This window comes from Antechinus flavipes, chromosome 3 (assembly GCF_016432865.1).
Source record: "Antechinus flavipes isolate AdamAnt ecotype Samford, QLD, Australia chromosome 3, AdamAnt_v2, whole genome shotgun sequence".
Lineage (NCBI taxonomy): Eukaryota > Metazoa > Chordata > Mammalia > Dasyuromorphia > Dasyuridae > Antechinus > Antechinus flavipes.
The window spans coordinates 589,749,728-589,774,916 of NC_067400.1; the positions used below are offsets into that span (position 1 = coordinate 589,749,728).

At 40.1% G+C, this 25,189-nt stretch overlaps 2 protein-coding genes and 1 long non-coding RNA gene across 7 annotated transcripts in view; 1 reads left to right on the forward strand and 2 right to left on the reverse strand.

The window, feature by feature from the left end:
* Nucleotides 1-1,314: 1,314 nt before the first annotated feature.
* Nucleotides 1,315-9,958, reverse strand: SRARP (steroid receptor associated and regulated protein). 2 transcript variants are annotated; one of them, XM_051988495.1, is made up of 3 exons: nucleotides 9,636-9,958; nucleotides 6,830-6,877; nucleotides 1,315-2,953 (listed from the first exon to the last, which is right to left on the reverse strand). In XM_051988495.1, exons 1-3 carry the CDS (start codon nucleotides 9,667-9,669, stop codon nucleotides 2,553-2,555), a joined length of 483 nt encoding a protein of 160 aa, XP_051844455.1. In that variant the 5' UTR covers nucleotides 9,670-9,958; the 3' UTR covers nucleotides 1,315-2,552. The 2 variants fall into 2 exon arrangements, with proteins under 2 accessions (XP_051844455.1, XP_051844456.1); XM_051988496.1 differs by lacking the exon at nucleotides 6,830-6,877 and having other exon boundaries at nucleotides 9,636-9,953.
* Nucleotides 9,959-15,685: 5,727 nt separating this feature from the next.
* LOC127555839 (uncharacterized) lies at nucleotides 15,686-20,316 on the reverse strand. Its single transcript, XR_007952299.1, has 2 exons — nucleotides 19,881-20,316; nucleotides 15,686-16,333 (listed from the first exon to the last, which is right to left on the reverse strand). It is a non-coding gene; the product is annotated as an uncharacterized LOC127555839 (long non-coding RNA).
* An 83-nt stretch (nucleotides 20,317-20,399) lies between these two features.
* ZBTB17 (zinc finger and BTB domain containing 17) overlaps nucleotides 20,400-25,189 on the forward strand; it is a 51,844-nt gene continuing 47,054 nt past the window's right edge. For 3 of the 4 annotated variants that reach the window (XM_051988472.1, XM_051988473.1, XM_051988475.1), the window contains exon 1: nucleotides 20,470-20,491. In XM_051988472.1, the coding sequence (XP_051844432.1) occupies nucleotides 20,485-20,491 (7 nt within the window). In that variant the 5' untranslated portion in view covers nucleotides 20,470-20,484. Of the gene's footprint in view, nucleotides 20,492-25,189 lie in introns of all 4 variants that reach the window. The other variant, XM_051988474.1, reaches the window with a different exon arrangement.

Consider the following 25,189-nt stretch of genomic DNA (forward strand, 5'->3'; position numbering starts at 1 on the left):
TATGTTGTATTTAACTTATGCTTTAACATATTTAACATGTATTGGTCAATCTGCCATCCAGGGGAAGGGGTGGAAGGAAGGAGGGGAAAAGTTGGAACAAAAGGATTTGCATCTGTCAATGCTGGAAAATTACCTATGCATATGTCTTGTAAATAAAAAGCTATAATAAAAATTTTTTTAATTAAAAATAATAAAATAAAATAAAATACTAATGTTTGCTACAAAAGTGTATCCACAAAGTTTAATTGTATTTAGGTAAATGAAAAACAAGGTCAGTGATGAAAGGTCATCTGTCCCAAGGATGTCTTGCCATGTCTGATGGTATATGAATGACTACCTTCACCCTCACCCTCTCCAGCTTCTTTTGTGCATTGTTTTCCCCTAGTACGTCAGAGACTGTCTCTTCTTAAAAATGCGTCTCCCCAGTAGACAATAGAGCTCCTATTAAGAGGCAAACCCAACCTTGAGAGCAGGGATTGTTTCATTTGAACTGTATATCCAGCATCTGGCAGACAGTGATCAGTTAGCAAACACTATTGAGGAGGTCATTGATTAGACAATAATTCCAATATATGCCAAAATATTGGAAGCTGCACTTGATATGATAGCAAAGAACTAGATTCCATAGCTCCTTGGTATCGGGGTTAATGGGAAATGGTTAAAGAAACTGGGGGACATAAATGTAATGGAGCGTGACAGTGCTATAAGTAATGATGTGTCAAATAGGAAAGCTAAGCTATTCTGAGTAATATGATCATTCAAATCAAATACAAAGGATTTATGAAGAAAAATCTTATCCATTTCCAGAGAAAGAACTGATATATGGAAGTATGAGTTATATGATTCATATTTATGTGTGTGTGTGTGTGTGAGTGTGTATGTGTGTGTATGTATGATTCCACTAACTAGTTCTGTGACTCTGGGCAAGTTACTTAACCCCGTTTGTCACAATTTCCTCACCTGTAAAATGAGCTGGAAAAGGAAATGGCAAATCACTTCAGGATCTTTGCCAAGAAAACTCTAAATAATGTCCTGAAGAGCTAGATGTGACCAACCAAACAATAGCAATGTGGGGCTGAGAGGGAGGAAGATAACTTGGGACTCAAAATATAACAAAAAATAAATTTAAATTAAAAATTTTTTTAAAAGGAAATGATGTGTGTCATGCACAATCAGTATCATGTTGGTTGCTTTCTCAAAGAGTAGGGAAGAGAGGAAAGAGGAAAAGAATTTAGAACTCAACATTTTTTTAAATGTTAAAATTTCTTTAATATAATGGGAAAATATTTAATGAAATAAACGTATACATATATATGTGAATTTTTAATGGAAGCTTTTTATTCTCAAATTATACGCAAGGATAAATTTTCACCATTGACCCTTGCAAAACCTTGTGATCCAATTTGCTCCTCTTCCCCACCCTCTCTCATAGATGGCAAGTAATGCAATATATGTTCAATGCAATATAGGCATATGTATTTATACAACTATCTTGTTGCACAAGAAGAATAAGATCAAAAAGGGAAAAAAAAGAAAAAGAAAATAAAATTCGAGCAAACAATAAAAAGAGTGACAATGCTATGTTATGGTCCACACTCGGTTCCTACAGTTCTCTCTCTGGGTGTAGATGGCTCTCTTCATCATGAGATCATTGGAATTGATCTGAATTATCTCATTATTGAGAAGAGCCACTTCCATCAGAATACATCCTCATACAGTTTTGTTGTTGAAGTATATAATGATATCCTGGTCCTGCTCATTTCACTCAGCATCAATTCATATAAGTCTCTCCAGCCTCTCTGAAATCATCCTCCTGATCATTTCTTACAGTACAATAATATTTCATAATGTTCATATACCATAACTTATTCAGCCATTCCCCCATTGTTGGACATCCATTCACTTTCCAGTTTCTTGCCACTATAAAGAGGGCTGCCACAAAGAAAAAATATATATTTTTAAAAAGAAAGAAATTATATGTATGATAAATACAGAGAAGCACAGAAAGACTTACATGAATTAATGAAAACCAAAATAGTCAAGAAAACAATATATATACCCAATGACTACAATGGTGTAAATGAAGTGGGTGGCCCAAACCACAAATCAAAGTGAATGTTTGGAAATTTCAAAGAGCAATCATGGCTTCCAAGAACTAGGACAAGACACTCCCACCCTATCCCTTTGCAGAGGTGAGGGATCACATCAGTGTGGACCACTGAATCAATGTTCTGACTTTTAATGCATTAAATTTGGCTTTTTTTTCTTTTTCTTTCATTTCTCTTTTTCCTTAAAAAATATTCTATGTTATATGGGATGGGGAGGGCAAGGAGTACTGAGAGAAACTTAGACAATGTAAAAATAAAAGATAACAATAAAAATTTATTTAAAAAAATAAATGCTTGTTAATAGTTATTGTATTTGATTTTTAGATCATAAGCTCCTTGAGGATTTCCCTTTTTATGTTTATCTTCCTAGAGTCAAACCCAGGATCACGCACACAGTAGGCACTCAATAAATGTGTGCTGCACTAAATTGCCACACACTCAATTTTAATTCTCTTGCCCACAGATGCAGGAACAGAATGCCTTCAGGGAGCCCTTGACTGTGTCCCAAGCCCTTAGCGTTAAGAAGGACTTGGAGGGCATTGCCTTGGACTTGGACTGGCTGACTGGGCTGGGAGCCAGGCTCTGGGTGACCTCGCTCAGGGGTTTGCTGGATTCTGCTTCATCTTCTCCACGTTGGGAGAGGTCCCAAGGAGGCCTGGGCAGGTCCCAGCAGAACAGGATGTAGGTTTCCATGGGAGGAGGGATGGGTCCCAAATGGGGCCTTTGGGGAGGGGGTGGGGATGGCACGGGCTGAGGCAGAGGCTTCCCACTGGCACAGTCAATAAGGAAGGTTGGGTGTGCCCTGCCTTTGGCATTCCAGTTCCAAGCTAGCTCCCCATCGCCATCTAGAGAGGGAAGAAACCAAATATAGGAAGTTAGAATCCATCAGTGAGCCCTGGGTTTAATTACAGAATCACAGAATCACAGGATTTAGAAAGGGCCAGGTCATCATGGTGATTCCTGGGTCTAGGCACAAATTAAAACTGAGACAACTGAGTTCAGCCCCTTTTTTTAATAGAGGAAAAAACTAAAATCATAATGGTAGTAAGTAGCAACTTTGGGGTTTGAACTTGTGTTGTCAGAGAGGAAATCTTGGGCTCTTTCCACTATTCTTTTTATTATTATTATTATTAGTTTTTATTTTCAAAAATATGCATGGATAATTTTTCAGCATTAACCCTTGCAAAACCTTGTGTTCCAAATTTTCCTGATTTTCCCCATCCCCTTCCCTAGGTGACAAGTAATCCAAGATATGTTAAATATATTTTTAAAATTATGTGTTAATCTAATATATGTATACATAATAATACAATTATTGTGCCACACAAGAAAAATCAGATCAAAAAGGAAGAAAAATGAGAAAGAAAGCAAACTTCGTTGCACTGTTCTTGACAAGTACCTACTGTGTGGTGGTAATGGGGATAGATGCTGGGGAAGAGGCTGTGCCAGGTACAGTAGGACACGGGGAATAATTAAGACACAATTCCTGGCCCTGAGACGTTTGCTCTTGACATTAAGACATCTTGTCCTGAGACAAGATGAATACATAAATCACCGTCACACCAGTAGGCAGTCTAAGATATCAGGGAGAGCTTCCTGGAGGTGGAATGGAAGCTGAGCTTGGAAGAATGGATAAGACACAAAGAGATATAGCATTACAGAAAAAAGAGTGGGAATACATATGGGAGGGGAAGGTGGAAGAGAAGAGGAGGGAGTAAGCATTTATGCAGCACCTACTATGTGCAGGGTACTGCATCAAACAATTTTTACAAATATTATCTCATTTGATCCTCATAACAAGCCTGACAAGTAGCTGCTGGTATTGACCATCCACATTTTACAGTCTAGGAAACTGAGGCAAGACATTTAGTTTCTCTAAGTTTCAGTTTCCTCAGGTGTAAAATGATGGTATAATGGCACTTAACTCTGCAGGGCTCATAGATAATAGAGATGGGAGAGACCTTAAAAGTCCTTTATTCCAATCCCTTCAGAAGTGATTTCTCCAGAATCTCACAGCTAGTATGTCTCTGAGGCAGATTGGGTCTTTCTGACTCCAGAGTCAGGCTTTATTCAAGATGAGAAAACATTTGAGGAACCATGAATAAACCAGATTGACTAGTAAGGAAATATGGCTGAAACTTGATTGTAAAGGACCTTAAATGGTGAACTAAAGGATTCAAACGTTATTCAGGAAGTAATGGGGAGCCATGGAAGATTTTTGGGCTGAATTTTATTTGGGAAGAGTAATCTGCCAGCAAATATAGGGAGAACTGAAATAGAGAAGAGACTGAAAGGGGAGCTCAGGAGAATATTGTAATAGATGAGACATGAATAATGAAAATAGTGAGAATAGATGTTTCTCTAAAACTTTAAGGTTTGCAAAGTGCTTTCATAATAATCCCAGAGAGAGAAAGCAGCACAAGCACTATTACCTTCTCTGACTTACAGATGGAAAAAAACAAGGTGTATTTTAAAGATACAAGATTGGGGAAGCAAGGCCGGATAGCAGATAGTGTGAAAAAGATCTGGGGGTTTCAGTGGATCATGAGGACCATGAGTGGGTGGAAAAAGCAGATGAAATCTCAGACTATGTGAAGCGAGCTTGAGTTGCAGGAGTTGGGAGATGATTAACCCAAGCCTTGGTTAGACCATAGCTGGAGACTTATTCTGGGTACCAATGTGGGAAGCAGGAGAGCATCACAGGAAGGCAAGTAGGATGGTGAGGAGTCAGAAGTTCCTACCAAGGCCAGTTGAAGGCACTGAGGATGTTCGATTTAAAGAAGAAATGCTGGGGATGCTAAGTGGTGCAGTGGATAGAGCACTGGCCCTGAAATCAGGAGGACCTGAGTTCCAATCTAACCTTAGACACCTAACACTTCCTGGCTGTGTGACCCTGGGCAAGTCACTTAACCCCAATTGCCTCAGCAAAAAAAAAAAAAAAATTACATTGGGGAAACTTCTCCATCTAGGAGGGGTACCCAATAATTAATGAGGGCGGATGTGATCACTTTATCAAAAGCTTCTTTAAAATAAGGGCAGATCTTTCTGAAAGGGAAGATAGGTGAAAAGCTCTCAGATGAGAGAGCAGCCTAAATTCTCTATAGTTATTAAAAGGGGAAACTGAGGTACCAAAAGCAATGAAATACACCTAAACTTGGGAAGAAAACCTACATTTCCCAGTCAATGATACCAGTCCATCTACTTTGAAAACAAGTTTATAGAAAAAGAGAATGAGTGGGGGACTGTTTTTCTGATCAGAGCTGCATGCCCTGAGACATCCCTCAACTCAAATGATCCTCCTCTATCATGTCCCAAGATGACTGGCTCCCTATGACCACTACAGGCAACAAAATGGAACCCCCTCTCCATTTCTCACAACCTCACTCCAGTCTGGTATTAACACTCCCTATCTGTGCCTGCTCAGGTTTAAACTCCCTCCCCTTCCTCCCTCACCTATAGTGACCTAGACAAAGATAATACTTGGGCCATCACTGTCAAATAAGCTGGTTGGACTCCATCAATGTTTGCCAACCTAAGGGCTATGGACCCCTGGGAAGCTACAAAATCATTTAAAGGAATCCCAGAATCCATATGCACACTAAGCTATGACCTTGCGCAAAATGTTTCATTTCTCTGAGGCTCAGTTTCCCCAGATGTAAAATGGTGATAAAAATAGCACTTAACTTTGCAGGGCTCATAGATAATAGAATAGGAAAGATCTTAAAATCCATCTATTCCAATTCCTTTTTTTTCTTTTCTCTTTTTATTTTTTATTTTATTTTATTTTATTTTTAAATAACTTTTTATTGACAGAATCCATGCCAGGGTAATTTTTTACAGCATTATCCCTTGCATTCACTTCTGTTCCGATTTTTCCCCTCCCTCTCTCCACCCCCTCCCCCAGATGGCAAGCAGTCCTTTATATGTTAAATAGGTTACAGTATATCCTAGATACAATATATGTGTGCAGAACCGAACAGTTTTCTTGTTGCACAGGGAGAATTGGATTCAGACAATCCCCCCCTTTTTTTTTTTTTTTTTTACAAACAAGGAAAATGAAGGTTTTCTTTATCTCATCACTCTTCTCCTACTTATAATAGATTATCTTATGTGGACTTTCAGTGATTAGAGGGAATTTGTTTTTCTTTTTTTCCCCCCATCAGCAATGCTCCGACTTTAAACAACAGAAGAGATGTCAGCCAACAAACTCGAAGGGGTTTCCTCTTCCTTGAGGAATTCTTTAATCCTGATCTCTATCACTCCTCTTTCCAGAGAAGATATCCTTTTTCCCCTCATCCGTAAAATGGAGATCATAATAGCATCTCCTCCCAGGACTGTTCTGAGGATCAAACAAGAGAATACTTGCCAAAGTGCTTAGCACTGTGCCTGGAACAGAACAGGTACTTAATAAACACTAATTTCCTTCCTTTGTCACAAAAGGCGAAGACTTGGAGCATTTGACATGTGAAGCCCCGGAAAGGTGATTCCCTGCCCCAGGTGACCCAGATCGTAGATAGAAAGGCTGGGATTCTTTTCAGCTCTGGCATCCTGGGCGTTCTATTAGCTCATCCTTTTAAAAAACTTAAAGTAAGGATAAGCAGAGATGATTGATGCTCATATCTGGACTCATAGCCTGAAGAAACTCCTCTATAAATGTAAAGGAGAGATTATTTAGCAGAAGTTCCGACCCCATGCCTTTCAAATGTCTCTTTCCAACTTACATCTCTTGGGCATCTTTCCAAGGAGATCCTTATGCTGCTGGCTCTTTCCTAAGGACAGAAAGAAGGAAAAGGTGGAGCCCAGAGAAGAACAAAGAAAACCCATGATCTGATCTCCTTCTTATTCCAAACAACTGAAAATTATGGGACCACTGAACATAAGAGATGGCAGAGACCTCATCAGCTAGGCCAGGAGTCCTCAAACTTTTTAAATAGGGGGCCAGTTCACTGTCCCTCAGACTGTTAGAGGGCCAGACTATAGTAAAAACAAAAACTTTGCTTCGTGGGCCTTTAAATAAAGAAACTCCATAGCCCTGAGGGAGATAATCGTCCTCAGCTGCCTCATCTGGCCCACAGGCTGTAGTTTGAGGACCCCTGAGCTAGACAGTCTAGCCTATATGACCCAAAGAGTTCTCTACTATTCATATGCCCCAAGAAAGTGTCGTTCAGCCTGTTTCAGTAAAAGGGGAGTCCCTCACCTCCACTCTGGAACAGCCCTAATTGTTAGGAAGCTCTGTCACACTTGGAAGATCCATCGAACTTAAATCTGATTTCTCTTTTTTGGGTCTGGCTCCAATCTCTAGAGCCAAATAACCTGGTAGCCTTTTAAATACTTGAAGACAACTATCGTGGCCTCCTTATGTTTTCCTCTCTTCTAGGCTAAAACATGAGTAATTTCTTCAAATGACTTTTATATGACATGAATTTAGAGCCTTTCCCCACCTAGGTACCCTCTCCTGGACATTATCTCCAAGTGACCAGCATCCTTTTAGGTGCCCAGATCTGAAGACTCCAGATGGGGTGAGATAAAAGCAGACCACAGTGAAATTATTTTTTGTTTTGTGAGATTTTTATTTTTATTTTTATTTTTTTAACAATAGCTTTTTATTTTCAAAATACATGCAAAGATAGTTTTCAACATTCACTCAGTACACGACCTTCCATAGCCCAGAAGTCCAAGTTTATCTGTAATCTTAAATACTTATTAGTTGTGTGAGACTGTGCCAGTCACTCAATCTCTAAATGCCCCAAGTTTCCTGAACTATAAAATGGGGATAACAGAATTTGCCTTCCAGGCTTGCTGTGAGGATCAAATGAGATATTATTTGTAAAGTACTGACTACTCTAAAGGACCTATGATGAAAAATACTATCCATACTCAGAGAAAGAACTGATTGTGGCTGAATATAGATTGAAGCTCTTTTTTTTTTTTTTTTTTTTTTTGGCTGAGGCATTTGGGGTTAAGTGACTTGCCTAGGGTCCCACAGCTAGGAAGTGTCTGAGATCAAATTTGAACTCAGGTCCTCCTGACTCCAGGGCTGGTGCTCTATCCACTGCACCACCTAGCTACCCCTAAACACTTTTTTTAACATTATTTTTCTCAAGTTTTTTTTTTTTTCTGGGGGGAAAGAGGTAGGTGGGGAAAGGAAGGGAAGAAGGAAGAGAATCTTAAACTCAAAGTCTTATAAACAAATGTAAAATATTGTTTTACATAACTGGGAGAAAAATAAAATATTAAATTAAGCAAATTACTTACCACAGTGCTTGGCACACACTAGACACTAAATAAGTACTTTTTCCCTTCCCCACCCAAACCCCAACCCATGATCTGAGACTCACTCTGGCTCTGACAAGAGTCAGCAGGTCAGAGTAGCATTTACGGGTGTTTTACAGAGGAAGAAACCGAGTTTCAGAGAAATGAACTGAAACTTACTTAAGAACATGCATGTATTGTAGATGGGACTAGAATCTACTTTTAAAAAAATTTTTTAATAACTTTTTATTTTCAAAATACATGCAAAGATAAGTTTTCAACATTTACCCTTGCAAAATTTTGTATGGAACCTATTTCTTTCAGACACCAAATCCAAGGCTCCGTGGGATTATTTTCCCAAAGGAGAAGAAAAGTAATGTTCTGAATCAAGACCATTTCTTTAGAGGAAGTGTGGGCACCTCTAAGGGAATTGTTTTGAAGGAGAACATTTGTTCAGAGTTGTTAGTATTCGGTTGAAAAAAACTGTTCTCAGTACTCATGGAAAAATAGAAAATTTGATCTCTAGAGTGTAAACGCATGTTAAAAAAAAACTTCCTTTTTACTTACTTAGTCTAGAGGCATAAAGTGCTAGGTCTGGAGTCAGGAAAACCCATCCTATTGAGTTCAAATCCAGGCTCAGATACTAGTTTGACTCAGTTTCCTCATATGTTAAAAAAAATGATGTAGAGAAAGAAATGGCAAACTATTCCAGTGTCTTTGCCAAGAAAATCCCAAATGAGATTACAAAGAATAAGACACAACCAAACAAAAGCCCATAGCTTTCTTTGAGGACATAGGTTTGGTCATGAAGAGAAAGGAGTTGATGACTTGGTTAAAGTACTTAACTTAACTATTGTGGAATTTTAATCTCAAATGTCTAATTTAATGTAACCGTGAACTTCTTTCAAAATTCCTATAAATATCACTTCAAATTGTCTTGGAAGGTCATGCCAGAGAGCTCTTTCTCTCTAAGCCAGAAATGGTTTGGATAAAAATTAATGTTAAATTAAATAATTTTTAAAATGCAGAATATAACTTTTTATAACACATTCTGGTTTGCAAAACAATTTGCTCTCTTTTAGGTCCATTTTATAGAGGAAAAATAAATGGAGAACTTGAGGGAATCTGTCAAGTCAGCCATGTAGCAAGTATCAAACTTGATTCTTTTCATTCTGAGCCGGAAACTCATTCCACTCTTCCTCAAACACCTCGTCCCTCATTTGGGATCTCCCTCCTTTTTGTTCAATCCCAAGAAACTTTTCTGCTTTCACTTACCTGCACCATCCTCCAGGTGGGATTTTAAGTACATGGTTTGGGGCTGTGGTCTCAGATCTGGCTACAGGCTGCTGTCCTGTTCTGCTCTGTCCCAGAAGAAAGCCTGGGTCTTCTGGGAAGATTGCTCTCTCCACCCCTGTATTTATACAGTCTCTGGCAGGTGGGAGGCAGCCTCCCTTCCTCCCTCTCTCTCCCATCCTCCCTGCCCCCAGTGACCCAGCTCAGCCCTGGGATTAGATGTAAAAGCCCCAGCAGAGTCCGGCCAGACAGAGCGGCAGGAACTGGTGAGAGGCTGTTGGGGGATTTCTTTCATCACTAAGTTTGCATTATAAACCCCACCAAGTACCTTTGTGGGCAGAGAAGAGGAAGGAAGAGCTGTGGACTCCAAGCTCCTGGGATCAGTTCCATTACAGACAAACATTTCCTGCCTTTCTGCTCCGGTTTCAGCCTTATCTTGCATCTTTGGGAGCGCCATTCAATATTTTTTTTGTTTTGGGTTTTTTTGGTTGTTGTTGTTTGTTTTTTGTTTTCTCCTTTGCCTGGAGCTGGGGGAGATAAGAGACTGGAGGAATGTGTTTGTGTGCTCTCCAATAAAGTGCTGAAGACTATTGGGGCAGAAAAACTGGCACAGCCATTGCACCAGAAAGTCAGTGTGCTCTGGGTGCTATATAAAGTGCTAGACTATCAGGACTATTAGAACATGGAATGTTAAATAGGAAGAGTTAGAACCCAGGATGTCAGGGCTGGGAGGACCTTTAGAACATGGGATGTCAGGGCTGGGAGGGCCCTTAGAACCCAGGAGGTCAGAGCTGGGAGGGCCCTTAGAACCCAGGAGGTCAGAGCTGGGAGGGCCCTTAGAACCCAGGAGGTCAGAGCCAGGAGAACCCTGAGAACACAGAATGTCAGATCTGGGAGGACCCTTAGAACATGGGATGTCAGAGCTGGAAGGGCCCTTAGAACCCAGGAGGTCAGAGCTGGAAGAGCCCTTAGAACCCAGGATATCAGAGCTGGAAGGGCCCTTAGAACCCAGGAGGTCAGAGCTGGGAGGGCCCTTAGAACATGGGATGTCAGAGCTGGGAGGGGACTTAGAACCCAGGAGGTCAGACATGGGAGAGCCCTTAGAACCCAGGAGGTCAGAGCTGGGAGAGCCCTTAGAACCCAGGATGTTATGTTATAAATCAGGAAATGGGTCCAGAAAGATAAAATGATGTGTCCCAAATTGCAGATCCTCTTAGTATCATCCTGACACTAGAATCCAGATCTACCAAGTGAGCTTTCCAGCCAAACTGGATTAATCCTGCACCAGCAAGTGTGGTAGAGACCTCAGATTGATAGAAAAATCAACCAATGGAGAAGCATTGGCACTTCCTATGGGCCAGAAGAGTGAATTACCCAGGTCATCTCAAAGTTCCGTCCACAGTTGTATCACAGGAGGGAAGTGCACTGGAAAGCCCTGACTGCTCAACAATGTAGTCCTCAATCCAACAAGGGTCACTGTAGGACCCTAATCCTAATCTCTCTCTTAAATACCAGTCTTGATTCCCTGTAGGAATCTACACTGTAGGAGGCTAAGATAAGGCTAGAGACAGTGAGAGAGCAGTTTGTTGGGTCTAGGGAGGTCCAAGAGCTGAGTGGAGCTCTGGACTGTGGTGGTGGGAGGAATGGTAAGGTAGGGGTGGCAGTAGCTTCTGGGTCCCTGAGTTGCTCATGTCCAGAGTATTACTTTTTTATTTTCATACCAAACACCCAAAGTCCCATGTTAGGGGGAGGGGGCAAAGTTCTGTTTGCAGTCTCAACAGGAGGTCTTGGACAAAGTTTGAGATCACTTCTGGAACCACACCCCAGAGCACTCATTCTCTGACTGATAGTGCTCTTTATCAGTATACTCCCACTTCTCTTTTTCCTCCCTCTTTCCCCCTTTCTTTCTGACTCTCTGTCTCCGTTCCTATATCTTTCTCCATCTTTGTCTCTCTCTCTTTCTCCCCCTGGGCTTCCTCCTTCTCCTCTCCATCCTAGTGCCCTCTGAGATGAGCAGGATTATTATTACTAACTAAAATAAAATAATGATTATAGCATTTATATAGCACTTTAAAGTTTGCAAGACACTACAAATATTATCTCATTTGATTCTTACAACTCTAGGAGGAGGTGCTGTTATTTTCTCCATTTTACAGATGAGGTAAAAGTTAAATGATTTGCCTAGGATCACACAGCTGTTAAGTGTCTGGGACCAAATTCAAACTCGAGTTTTCCTGACTCCAGAACTAATCCTTCCAATACATAATCTATGTAGTTTTGTGTTTATGAGAACACCACTGTCAGATCCTACATACCAAATTTATCTTGATTCCCATATCTAATTAGGTAGGACGTAAGGAAGGACTATGACAGCAGAAAGCTGTTGTGAAATTTAAGGGAGCTTTTGTTGCTTTTTCTGAGGAAAAGTAGGATTCTTAAAAGGCATTGGGCAGGAGGAAGGGAATCCAAGTATCAGGTAAAGGCAAGAAGACTGGAGTTGAAAAGCACACTAATGCTCTCAATAAGCAAGGGAATTTTGGAGGAGAGGCAGGTCTAAAGGGAGAATATAGTAAGTGATTTGTTGGGTCTGAGCTCTGTTGGTGGACATTCAGGTAACATTCAAATAAAGGCAAGCAAGGGAATCAAGACTGGTATTTAAGAGAGAGATTAGGCTTAGATATTTAGACTTGGGACTCATGGGAATATAAATGATACCTGAAGCCATGGGAGTTAATGAGAATACAAAGAGAAAGAAAGGGAAAAAATATACACACAGAGAGAGAGAGAATAGAGAGAAGAAATCAAGTAGAATTTAGGCATTTAAAAGGGGTAGGTAAATCTTAGAGGTTTTCTTCAGTGGTATGGTAGTGATAAAGTTTGAAAATTCACAGACCCAGGCAATCTTCCAGTCTAGGGGCAAAAAGTTTTATTATGATGCCATAGCAAGGGGGTAAACTAGCCATTTACAAGAGGAAAGATGCCATATGGCAGGCAAATTTCCTCATGAATTCACCATTACCACAGGGAAAGACCCCAAAGCAGGCAAAGTTCTTACTGAACAAGATGAATGCAAAGTTCCTAAAAAATCCAGGCTTAATAAGGGGAAAAATATTCCTTTTATAGGAGAGGAATAAGTTCAGGGGTTGACTTCCTGATATTATACAATAAGTATGTGGTCATGATAATCCTGTCAATGCAAGAAATTTAACAAAGGCCTTCTGTCAATGCCCTTTCCTATAGCCCATCTAGACCTTGGGTTGCTAGCATGGATATGGCGTTTTGCTGGGGTCTTATTCACCCATCAGTAGAAAACCAGCCTTCCAGGAGTAAGTGGAAGGGACAAAAAGTGAGAACAACCAGCATAGGCTACTTTTTCTAGAATTTTTTTGTGGAAGAGGGAAGAAAGAAAGGATGATTGGCTTGAAGAGATGACAAAATCCGGTGAAAGGATTGTTTTGGCAATAGTATTTTATTTTTCCAAATATATGTAAAGATAGTTTACATTTCTGTAAAACTTTGTGTTCTGAATTTTTCTCCTTCCTTCCTTTACCTCCCCTTCCTCAGAACAGCAAGCAATTTGATTTAGGTTAAACATGTCCAATCAAAAGGATTTTTTTTTAAAGGATGTAGAAGACCTGAGTGTATTGTAGGAGTTGTTATATAAGAAAAGACTGATGGTATAAGAGAAAGGATTGATCAGTGAGCAAGCTCCTGCAGAAATGAGATCATGGGCACGATAAATACCACCTCTTCCTCAAAAACAAGAGCAAAGTTGGAGAAAATGTGTTTTGAAGTATGAAATCGAGGAGATGAAGTTGCTAATGGCCAGTGGCCACGATTTTTTACTATAAAACATATAGACAAGATGCCTGTTGAGAAGGAGGGGAAGATAAAGTAGGGGGATACAGAAAGGTTAAGTCACTTGCCTAGATCACACAGATGATATGAGTCTCAGGGTTTCCCAACTCTAAGATTGACCCCATGTGCCATCTAATAAGGATTATCTCAGTCTTTGCATCCCCAGAGCACAATATTCAGTAGATACTTAATAAATGCTTGATTGATTGGCTTTCAGAAATTACAGAATAGATACACATCAGTCCCTTCAATCCTTCAGGGCCTTAACAATGTTGTCTGTACTTCTGAATTTCTTGGCCAATGAAGAAATAGGGCCTCGAGTCCTGGTGGCTCTGGCCTAGCATCCCCCTAGATAGTGTCCATATTGATGGCATCAGTAATGAGTTTCTGTAACCCTGGAAGATTCTATGCCTTCAGGTCCTTCCACAGTGATACTGAGTAATAAATGCACTTTCTCCTTTCCATAGTAAGTTAGTCAATTAGCATTAAGTACTCACTATGCACTTGCTAGGTGCTTGAGTATAGATATAAAGGGGGGAAATGCACTTTCTTCTTTTAAAGAGCCACACAGTCTAATGAGGGAAACAATATGCAAACCATTAGGTATAAGAAAACAGCTCTTCCCTGGGTGAGGTCATCCCTCCCTCCACATCAAATATCTTATATAGATAGATACTGTCACGTGAAGGGATCAGAGTAGCAATTCCTAGTTGGAAATACAATGCACAAGGCACATGTGATTAGTTCACAAGGGCTTTCTCTTTGCCAAAAAGTACCTTTATTTAAGAGAAGAAGTTATAGACAAAATGAAGAGCTAACATAAATAGCTACCAGGAGTGAACAACAGAAATAGATTCAGGAGAGCAATAGAGTTAGCAAGAAAAAAAAGGGGTTTGGAAGAAACTATTAAAGGAATATGCAATGAGATAGGAGTATATCATTGACTGGGAGGCTAAATCCATAGGGGAGTTTAACAGACTAATCAGAGTTAGCTAGAGTAAGGAAAAAGACACTTTTAAAGGGAATTCCATATGAAGAAGGCCTCAATAGGGGCCTTAGTCCTGAAAAGGACTTAGCAAAAATCCTCATAAGCACATCTTTTATAGAAAAAAAATGTGTGGGGAGTACCAGGGAGGAGTTTGGGAGCTCAGAGGGAGGGATCAGAAAGGAGCCAGATGGAATCCACCCAACTGACTAGGTCAAGACTTGTCTAAAGACATGTTAATCAAAATCTCAAAGATTGTTTAAAGATGCTCAGACAATGGAGGCTGAGACATCGTCTATATAAACAGGACAGTCTGGGAGTTGGTTATGGCTGATAATAACCAGATGGGCTTCTTCCTGATAAGGGAAGAGAATAAGCTCATTTCAGAGTTTATATCCACTGTACAGTACCAAAAATGATACAAGAAATCTCTAGCCAAATAGCTATAGTTCCAAATTCTCTTCTTGCTCCCTCATCATTATCTGGCACCTGATTCAGGCTGTACAAAGAGAGAGAGGGATGTGGGCTGGGCTTGAATGTGGACAATATTTACTAAATTGCAGAGACCAAAGATCAGCCTGTTTCTAACCAGAAGGAACTAGATCAATTAATAACTGGGCAGGTGTTTGCACACAAACAGAAGGGTGCTATGAATCTTTACTCAGTGGAATACTTGGGAACACGAGCCACGTCTCTGGTTGACATACTGCCCTTTTACCAATATGTTCTGGTGCCCCTAACTTGGAAGACTTCCTTTTTCTAGCACTCAATTGCTCTTGGTTTCATTAGGGTGATCTACAAACTTTCATTTTCCTGAAATTTTAAAATTCCAAATGTCTTCTTCATGTATGGGATCTTTGAAACTTTTCAGCTGTACCTGGCCTTTTCTTTTCATCCTATTTGGCAAATAGCCCAGAGTCTGTTTATAGTGACATTCCTCTAGCAAAACAACAACAACAACAACAACAAAACAAAACAAAAAATGATTTGACTAGCTTTTCTGAACTTTAATCATTTTCTCAGCTTGAATATATTTGGAACTATGGCTTTGATTTTTCAGATATTTCAACATTTGCTACAAAGCAGCAGTAGGTGATTGGCACCTGGTTGGAGAATTTGGGTTCTTCTTTTTTCTTTTTTTTTTTTTAGGTTGTTTTTTTTTTTTGGGGGGGGGTTCAGTAATAATAGGTTTTTAAAAAAAACTTTTATAATATTTTATTTTTTTCAAATGCATGAAAAGATAGTTTTCAACATTCACCCTTGCAAAACCCTCGTGTTCCAAATTTTTTCCCTTCTTCTCCCTCCTCTCTCCTCCAGACAGCAAGCAATACAAAATAGGTTAAACATGTGTAATTGTTCTAAACATATTTCCATAGTCATCATACAGTGCAAGAAAAAGTACAAGAAAAAAAACAAGTAAACAAACAACAGCAACAAAAGGTGAAAAAATATACTTTGATCCATATTCAGTCTCCATAGTTCTATATCCAGATGCAGATAGCACTTTCCATCACAAATCCATTGCAATTGCTTTTAATCACTTCATTGTTGAAAAGAATCAAGTCCATCACAGTTGATCATCATATAATCTTTTTTTATTATTATTATGACTTTATTGACAGAACATACACAAGGATAATTTTTTTTACAACATTATCCCTTGCACTCACTTCTGTTCCAATTTTTCCCTTCCCTCCTTCCACCCCCTCTCCTAGAGGGAAGGCAGTCTTATACATGTTAAACATGTTATAGTATATCTTATATACAATATATGTGTGCAGAATTGAACAGTTCACTTGTTGCACAGGAAGAATTTGATTCAGAAGGTAAAAATAACCTGGGAAGAAAAACAAAAATGCAAACAGTTCACACTCATTTCACAATGTTCCTTCTCTGGGTGTAGCTGATCTTGGGTATCATTGGTCAATTGGAACTGAGTTAGATCTCTTTGTCGAAGAAATCCACTTCCTTCAGAATACATCCTCAAACAGTATCGTTGTTGAGGTATATAATGATCTCCTGATTCTGCTCATTTCACTCAGCATCAGTTCATGTAAGTCTCTCCAAGCCTCTCTGTATTCATCTTGCTGGTCATTTCTTACAGAACAATAATATTCCATAACATTCATATACCATAATTTACCCAGCCATTCTCCAATTAATGGGCATCCATTCATTTTCCAGTTTCTAGCCACTACAAAAAGGGCTGCTACAAACATTTTGACACATACAGGTCCCTTTCCCTTCTTTAGTATCTCTTTGGGGTATAAGCCCAGTAGAAACACTGCTGGGTCAAAGGGTATGCACAGTTTGATAACTTTTGGGGCATAATTCCAGATTGCTCTCCAGAATGGTTGGATTCGTTCACAACTCCACCAACAATGCATCAGTGTCCCAGTTTTCCCGCATCCCCTCCAACATTCATCATTATTTTTTCCTGTCATCTTAGCCAATCTGACAGGTGTGTAATGGTATCTCAGAGTTGTCTCAATTTGCATTTCTCTGATCAATAGTGATTTGGAACATTCATTTATATGAATAGAAATAGTTTCAATTTCATCATCTGAAAATTGTTCATATCCTTTGACCATTTATCAATTGGAGAATGGCTTGATTTCTTATAAATTAGAGTCAATTCTCTATATATTTTGGAAATGAGGCCTTTATCAGAACCTTTAATTGTAAAAATGTTTTCCCAGTTTGTTGCTTCCCTTCTAATCTTATTTGCATTAGTTTTGTTTGTACAAAGACTTTTTAATTTGATATAATCAAAATTTTCTATTTTGTGATCAGTAATGGTCTCTAGTTCTTCTTTGGTCACAAATTCCTTCGTCTTCTACAAGTCTGAGAGATAAACTATCCTATGTTCCTCTAATTTATTTATAATCTCATTCTTTATGCCTAAATCATGGACCCATTTTGATCTTATTTTAGTGTACAGTGTTAAGTGTGGGTCCATGCCTAATTTCTGCCATACTAATTTCCAGTTTTCCTAGAAATTTTTGTCAAATAATGAATTCTTATTGCAAAAGTTGGGATCTTTGAGTTTGTCAAACACTAGATTGCTATTGTTATTGACGATTTTGTCCTGTGAACCTAACCTATTCCACTGATCAACTAATCTATTTCTTAGCCAATACTAAATGGTTTTGGTGACTGCTGCTTTATAATATAATTTTAGATGAGGTACAGCCAGGCCACTTTCATTTGATTTTTTTTTTTCATTCATTCCCTTGAAATTCTTGACCTTTTGTTCTTCCATATGCATTTTATTATTTTTTCTAAGTCATTAAAATAGTTTCTTGGGAGTCTAATTGGTATAGCACTAAATAAATAGATTAGTTTAGGGAGTATTGTCATCTTTATTATTTTTTATTTAGCCTATCCAAGAACACTTAATATTTTTTCCAATTATTTAATTCTGATTTTATTTGTGTGGAAAGTGTTTTGTAATTTTGGTCATATAAATCCTGACTTTCCTTTGGTAGATAGATTCCCAAATATTTTATGCTATCGACAGTTATTTTGAATGGAATTTCTCTTTGTATCTCTTGCTGTTGGATTTTGTTGGTGAGATCATCATATAATCTTATTGCTACCATATATACCATTCTGGTTCTGCTTACTTCACTCAGCATCAATTCATGTAAGTCTTTCCAGGCTTTTTTGAAATCAGCCAGCTCCTAGCCCTGAAGTCAGGAGGACCTGAGTTCAAATCTAGCCTCAGACACTTAACACTTCCTAGCTGTGTGACCCTGGGCAAGTCACTTAATCCCAAATGCCTCAAAAAAGAAAAAAGAAAGAAAAAAAAAGGAAAAAAAATCAGCCTGCTCATCATTTTTTATAGAACTTATCCATCACATTCCATCACATTCATAAACCATATATTATTCAACCATTCTCCAATTGATGGACATCCACTCAATTTTCAGTTCCCTGTCAATACAAAAAGGACTGCTACAAACATTTTTTGCACATGTGGTCCTTTTCCCTCTTTTATGATCTCTTTGGGATATGGACCCAGTAATAGCACTGTTGGATCAGAGGGTTTGCAGTTTTATAATCCTTTAGATATGATTTCAAAGTGCGCTTCAAGATGGTTGGATCATTTCACAACTCTACCAACAATGCATTATTAGTGTCTCAGTTTTCCCACATCCTCTCCAACATTCATCAATATCTTTTCCTGACATTTTAGCCAATCTGAGAAGGATCTGAGAAATAAATAATGTTATTTTAGAGTTATCTTAATTTACAATTTGCTAATCAATAGTGATTTAGAGCATTTTTTCATATGACTAAAAAAGTTTTAATTTCTTCATCTGAAAATTGCCTGTTCATATACTTTAACCATTTATCATTTATGCATTTTTCTAGTTTTAGTTTGGTTTATTTGCTTTACATAGGGTTGATCTTTCCCTCTCTTTTGTCAGTTCCACCCATTGGAAGATGAAGCTATCTGCAATGTGACTTCTGACTTCATTCATCAAATACTCTTTCCAAAGTTACTGAATGATCTTTTAATTGCCAAATTGAATGGCCTTTCTCAGTCTTCATCCTTCTTGACTTTCTGCAGCCTTTGCTCAGAAGGGGATTCCCTTCTGTATACACTCTCAGGGTATTTACAATTGCTCTCTGGGGTCTTTTCCTACATGTGTGAATACTTCTCAGTCTCTTTTGCTGGATGACATGTTCACTAACTTAGTGGTCACCAAGACTCTGGGCCCTCTTTCTCTACATTCTCTTCTCGATGATTTAATTAACTCTCATGGATTCAATGATCATTTCTACATATCATTTTACCAAAAAAAAAAAAAACCCAAAAACCCGAAACAATTTGTATATTAATTTAAAGTTTGTAAAGCACTTCATAAATATCATCATTTTATCCTCAAAACAATCCCTTGAGGTAGATACTTGTTAAGCCAAAGTTCTCTTTTATTGTCCTGACTCAGTTTCCCTAATTATCCTGACTCAGTTTCCCTAAGTGTTCTGCCTCAGTTTAAATTGTCCTGCAAAACTTCCCCTCTCTCTTTACAGAATATTTGATAAGGGTAAAAGATCTTATGTTTTAGAATATCAGAATGCCTCTCCCCATCCCAAGCTATCAGAATATTAGACACCATCTTATCAAGATGCCTCTCCCCATCTCTTATTCTTATTCACGGCTTTTGAGGTTTCTCATTTGCACCGGCTGCGCTCCGTGGCTGGACGTCCCTGTCCCTCCTCATTTCTAGCTCTGGGGATCCCGAAATCCGTTGAAAACTTAGCTCAGACACCACTTTCCTACACTAGGTGCTTCCTGAACCTAATTTTTAGCACTTAGCTCGTTGGACGGCATATAGTAGTCACGTGATAAGTGTTTATTGTCTTACTGACATTACCTTGCACGATCTCCACAGTTGTATCGGTAGATTCTACGTGTCTTGAGGGCAAGGACTGACTGACTTTTGTCAGTTTCCTCAGCATCCGGGACAGCGTCTGGCACACAGCATTGTACAAGTTCTATCGGTAGACTATAAGTGTCTTGAGGGCAGAGACTGATTTTTATCAGTTTCTTCAGTGTCTAATACAGCGTCAGCACTTTTTGAATTTAATTAAATTTGTAACTGTGTCTGGTTATACGCTGGAGGGGTGAAAAGGAGGGGAGACGAGGTCGCCATATTTGGGATATGACTCAAACTTAAGTGTACCGCTCCAGCCTTGGCTCGGCCCAGGTGTCATGGCAGCGCCCAGAGGCGGCCTCCACGTGACTCCTTGGTCGGTCCTCTTTCCCCTAAATTCCCCAGGGTTCCAGAGGGTCGAGGTTGGGACACGGCGCATGCGCCTTATCTGCTTGCCGGCCGGCCGGAAGCGGCGGCCGTGGGAAACACTGCGAGGTCGGTTCCGCCCGGCTCCAACATGGCGGCGCCCTTTGTCTGCTCCGAGGTGCCGTCCCCGGCCTTCGTCCGGCAGTGATGCGCCTCCCTCTGCGGCGGGGCCCGGGACATGGCAGGTGAGGGGCATGGAGCCTAAAGAGGGAAGACAGTCGCGCCTGTTGAGAGGGGCTTCAGAAGTCGGCGGGGGAGGGGCAGGAAGGGGCAGTTGTGTGTGGGGAAAGGGGGGACCCCCACCGAAGCGAGAGGGGGGAGGGGCAGTTTCCCGAGGGGAGGGGGCGGACTGGAGGAGAGCGTTCGGAGGGGGCGGGAGAGGTGGGGAGCGGAGTGGAGCGTTCCGAGGGGGCGGGGGAGGAAGAGAGGCAGCGCGCGTGCGCGCGTAGTTCTGCTGGTTGGGGGCCGCGGCGGGATTGGGGGGAGAAGGCCTCGGGCTGCGCTATGTGGGGCTGGAGAGCCGGCATGTCGGTGGGCTACCTGCAGGGGAAGAGGCGAGCTTGCCGGGAACATCTTCCTCAGCCAGCCGCCTTGCCCCACAGCCCTTCCGCAGGAGCCGAGCCGAGTTGTCCGGCGCTGGAGGAAGGGGCTGCCCAAGTGATGACCCCCACCTTGGGTAGGGAGGTCAGGTCCGGCTCCCCGCCTTCGGCCTTTCTCACAGACTACACCCCTCCTGGGTGTGGGGGTAGGGTGCAGTGCTGAGCGGGATCCCTAAGGGCCATGTGACCTTGGTCCAGTCACCGAACTTCTCGGTGCCCCACTTTCTCCGGGCACTGGAGAAACTTAGTAGGTGCGAGTTAGGGTGGAGTAGTGCTGGGCGCCGGGCCAGGCGCGTCTTAGGCGCCTAATAAATGTCTCCTCCTTTAAAACTTGCAGCTGGTGGGCCGGGGCAGTAGGTTTGGCTTTCTCTCTATCCCCATCGCTGGCACTTAGCAGGTGCTTGATAAATACTCAATGTTTACTTGCTGTGTCTTCTCTTTGAACTTTAACTTCTTGGGTGCCGGGGCTCCGTTTTTGCCTTTCCTTGCACCCCCAGAACTTAGCACAGGGCCTGGTCAAAATATCTCACTGGAGATGGTGGTTGCGATATGGTGAGAATCGGCCTGCTGGGAGGAGAGACCGAAGAAAGATATTCAGAAGGAAACAAATTTTAAATAATCGTGTAAAAGTGAGCACGATGACTTGATTTTAAAGAGTTTTGAAGGCAACTGAGTGATTCACTGATTAGAGTCAGAAACACCACAGTTCATATATGGCCTTCAGACACTCACTAATTGTGTGACCCCAGGCTAATCACTTCACCTCCGTTTGCCTCAGTTTACTTAATTGTAAAATGTGAATAAAAATGAAACCCACCTCCCAGAGTTGTTTTAAGTATCAAATAAGATAGTAATTATAAAGCCATATAAATGTTAGCTTGTATTAGCTATTATCATATTCCATCTTTCTAAGTTTTTTGAAAATAGAAGGAAAGACTTTCAAGTGGTCCAATGTCTCCTTCATTAGAAGACTGAGAAACTCTGACTAAGAATTTGTCTTTTTGCTGTGACCAGCTGGTTCCCTTGTTTTTTATATAATAGTCTGATCTAATTGCTCTTCCGGGTCAGGGTGGAGCTCAGTGGGTTCTACACAACACTTGAACCATTTGCCAGGAAATCTGCCAAACAGATCATTCAGACTCTACTGTGCTTGGTGGGCTTCCACCCAGTTTCTCTACTGCTCTTACTGTACTGCAATTTCTCAAGAGATGTCACTAGTCCTCAGAGCACAGACACTCCCTGTGCAGATGTGTGTGGCAGGGCAGCATTTTGCTGTGTCATGTGCATCTCACCATAGGGCGGGGACCCCAACCTTAGAAAAAAACAAAAAACAACAGTTCTCCAGGGACTATTGTTCTGTGTATGAAACATGATCACACAGAAGATCAGCCGCTACTTCCTTTCTTGGCTTAAAGCAAGGCAACTTTTAAAAGTGGCTGTATTAGGGTGGAGGTCAGAGACTATGAACACCTAACTAAGTGGTTTCCCCACTGGCAGTCCTGGTATTGTGAGTGAAGATTGCTTAGCTCCCCAGCCACCACCGAAGGATACTAAACAAAGATGAGATAGAGGTTCTTTTCTCACTAAATTTAGACCCTGAATATACTGAGAGCTTGTACTGGAGGGATTGGAGATTTCTGTCAGGGTAGGGGGACCCTCTTATCAAAAGAGACTACAGCCCTCTTATTTGAAGAGAGTCTTAGAATTACAGTGACTGAAAAATTCCTTTTGGCCAATCAACCAGTGTCTTATTTGCCAGGATTTAGCTGAAGATTAGGGATCCAAAGATAAAGACAGTGCCTGCCCACTAGATGCTTACAGTCTACAGTAAACATTTTCACAGATAATACAGGATGTATACTTTTAAAATACACAATGATTAGGAGTCTAGGGAGTATTCTGTAACAATCAGGGTGAATAAGGACAAAGAAAGGCCTTTTGAAGGAGGCAGCTTTTCCTCGAAAGGAGTTCCAAAAGGTGGCAGTGAAAAAGGAGAATATTCCAGGCACAGGGCACTACTTGGAAGTGGCAAGTGGAATATCATGTTTGGGGAATAGCAAAAAGCCCTTCAGAGAATACAAATTACAGGGGAGAAGATGCTGTTTTGTATAATGGATTTAAACTGAAGCTTCTTGGCATGAGAGCGACGGGTTCAGGCTTGTGCATCAATTTAGGTTACAGTTTTTTATCTGTGTGAGGGTAAAGTGGTAAAAGGAGATGCCGGATGCAGGTATTGGGTACGATTCAGAAACTATTGGGATCGTCCAGAGAAGAGGTTATGAGAGCAAGGACTAAGGTTTTGAGAGCTCCCAGAAGGCCTTCCTGCTGGGGGAAAGCCTTCCTAAACTTTATCATAGACTCACAGGCCCTCCCTCCACTTCCTATATTGAGATTTTCCAGTAGGACATGCTTGAGCTTTTTGTGCTCTGCCCATAGCCCTCAAGAACTCAGGTCATCTCACACCATAATGAGATGTTGGAAGATCCTAAAAGGGATTGGCACTTTGTTAATATGGGAGGCGGGGAGAATTTCTGATACTAGGGCCTTGAGTTCTGATTCAAACAGGAGAAATGTGGCTTGGGAGATTGGAAGTGGCTAGTGTCATCCATAAAGGGCAATTTTGTGGGAGAGAGACTGGTGAATATGAAAGCAAGAAGGCAGGCTTGACTGGTTTGTTAGAACACAATGTGGTGTTTAGCTGTAGGCAGTTTTTGTTCTTAAAATCACTTAGGAAAAAACTTTGTTTATTAAATATATTAGGTTGGCTAGCAGATTGAAACCTTGTAGGATTTTTTTTTTTTTTTTTTTTTTTTTTTGGCTACCGTTTTTCTTTTCTTTTCTTAACAGCCACTGTGATTTAAACAATTTACTTCCCTGGATGGATTTACTTCTAAATCTTAAGATTTTTTCCTTTTTGGGTATCATCAATCAAAATACCCACTTAGTAAGATGCTTCATATTATAACGATGTAAAAAGGTCTTGACTTAGGGTCCTGTGTATGATGAGTCATTTATTTACCTGTATTTGTTAACTTAGGCAATTAAAAAGGAGAGGGGGAGAGGGAGGGAGATATAGAGAGGAAAAGGAGGGGAGAAAATCAATACAATTGATTCATACTTGAAAGAAGTCTGAGAATGTATTCTGTGTGCAACATCTGTGGACTTCCTGGTTCCATGATTGAATTGAAAGTGTCCTCATATCTATTCTTTCAAGTCCTACTTGATCCTTATACATTTGTTAAACCCACTTTTGATTTTTTTTTTTTTTTTGCCTCTTTTGAGGCAATTTGGGTTAAGTGACTTGCCCAGGATCACACAGCTAGTAAGCATCAAATGTCTGAAGTCTCTCCCCTGTACCACCTAACTGCCCTTCTGCTTACTATACTCTACATCACTTCATGTAAGATCACGCTTCTCTATATCTTCATCACATTAATCATTCCTCTTTATTATTAAGTCGTTTCAATCATGTCTGACTCCACATTTAGTATTTTCTTGGCACAGAGTGACTTGCCATTTCCTTCTCCATCTTATTTTATAGAAGAGGAAACTGAGACAAACAGCATTAAGTGACTTGCTTAAGGTCACGAAGCTAGGAAATATCAGGTCAGATTTGAACTCAAAAAGAGGAGTCTTCCTGGCTCCAAGTCCCCCACTCTATGAATGGTACCACCTACTTGTCCCCAAAAAAGTAATTTGTAATATTCCATCATGCACATTATAAGATTATAATATTCCAGTATGCACAATAATATTCTCTTACATTCATTTATCACAATTTGTTTACCTATTCACCATTTGATGGACATCTATTTTATTTCCAATTCTGGCTATTGCAGAAAGTGCAGTGGATAAAATAAACTCATTAAGAAAATCTCTGGGTCAAAGAGTATGGATATTTTAGTCACTTTATTTGCCTAACTTTCTTACCAAAATGATTGTACCAGATCACAACCTGTCATCCTACAGTCTCTTCAACAATGACTATTGTATTTTTGGTCATCTTTTTCAATTCACAGAGGGTAAAGTGAATTTGATTTGTGTCTCTCAATGATTCGGAGTATTTTTTTTTATGTGTTTGTGAATACTACTTTTAAGAACTGTTCATTTCTTTTGATAGCTTATCTATTGGGGAATGGCTATTAGTTATATAAGAATATATGTAAATATATATATATATATTTATTCATTGTTTATTCATCTTGGATACGAGACAAATGTTATACAGGTTATTGGGGTTTTTGTTTTTACTTTTTTGTTTTTGTTTTTACTATTCAGTTTTTT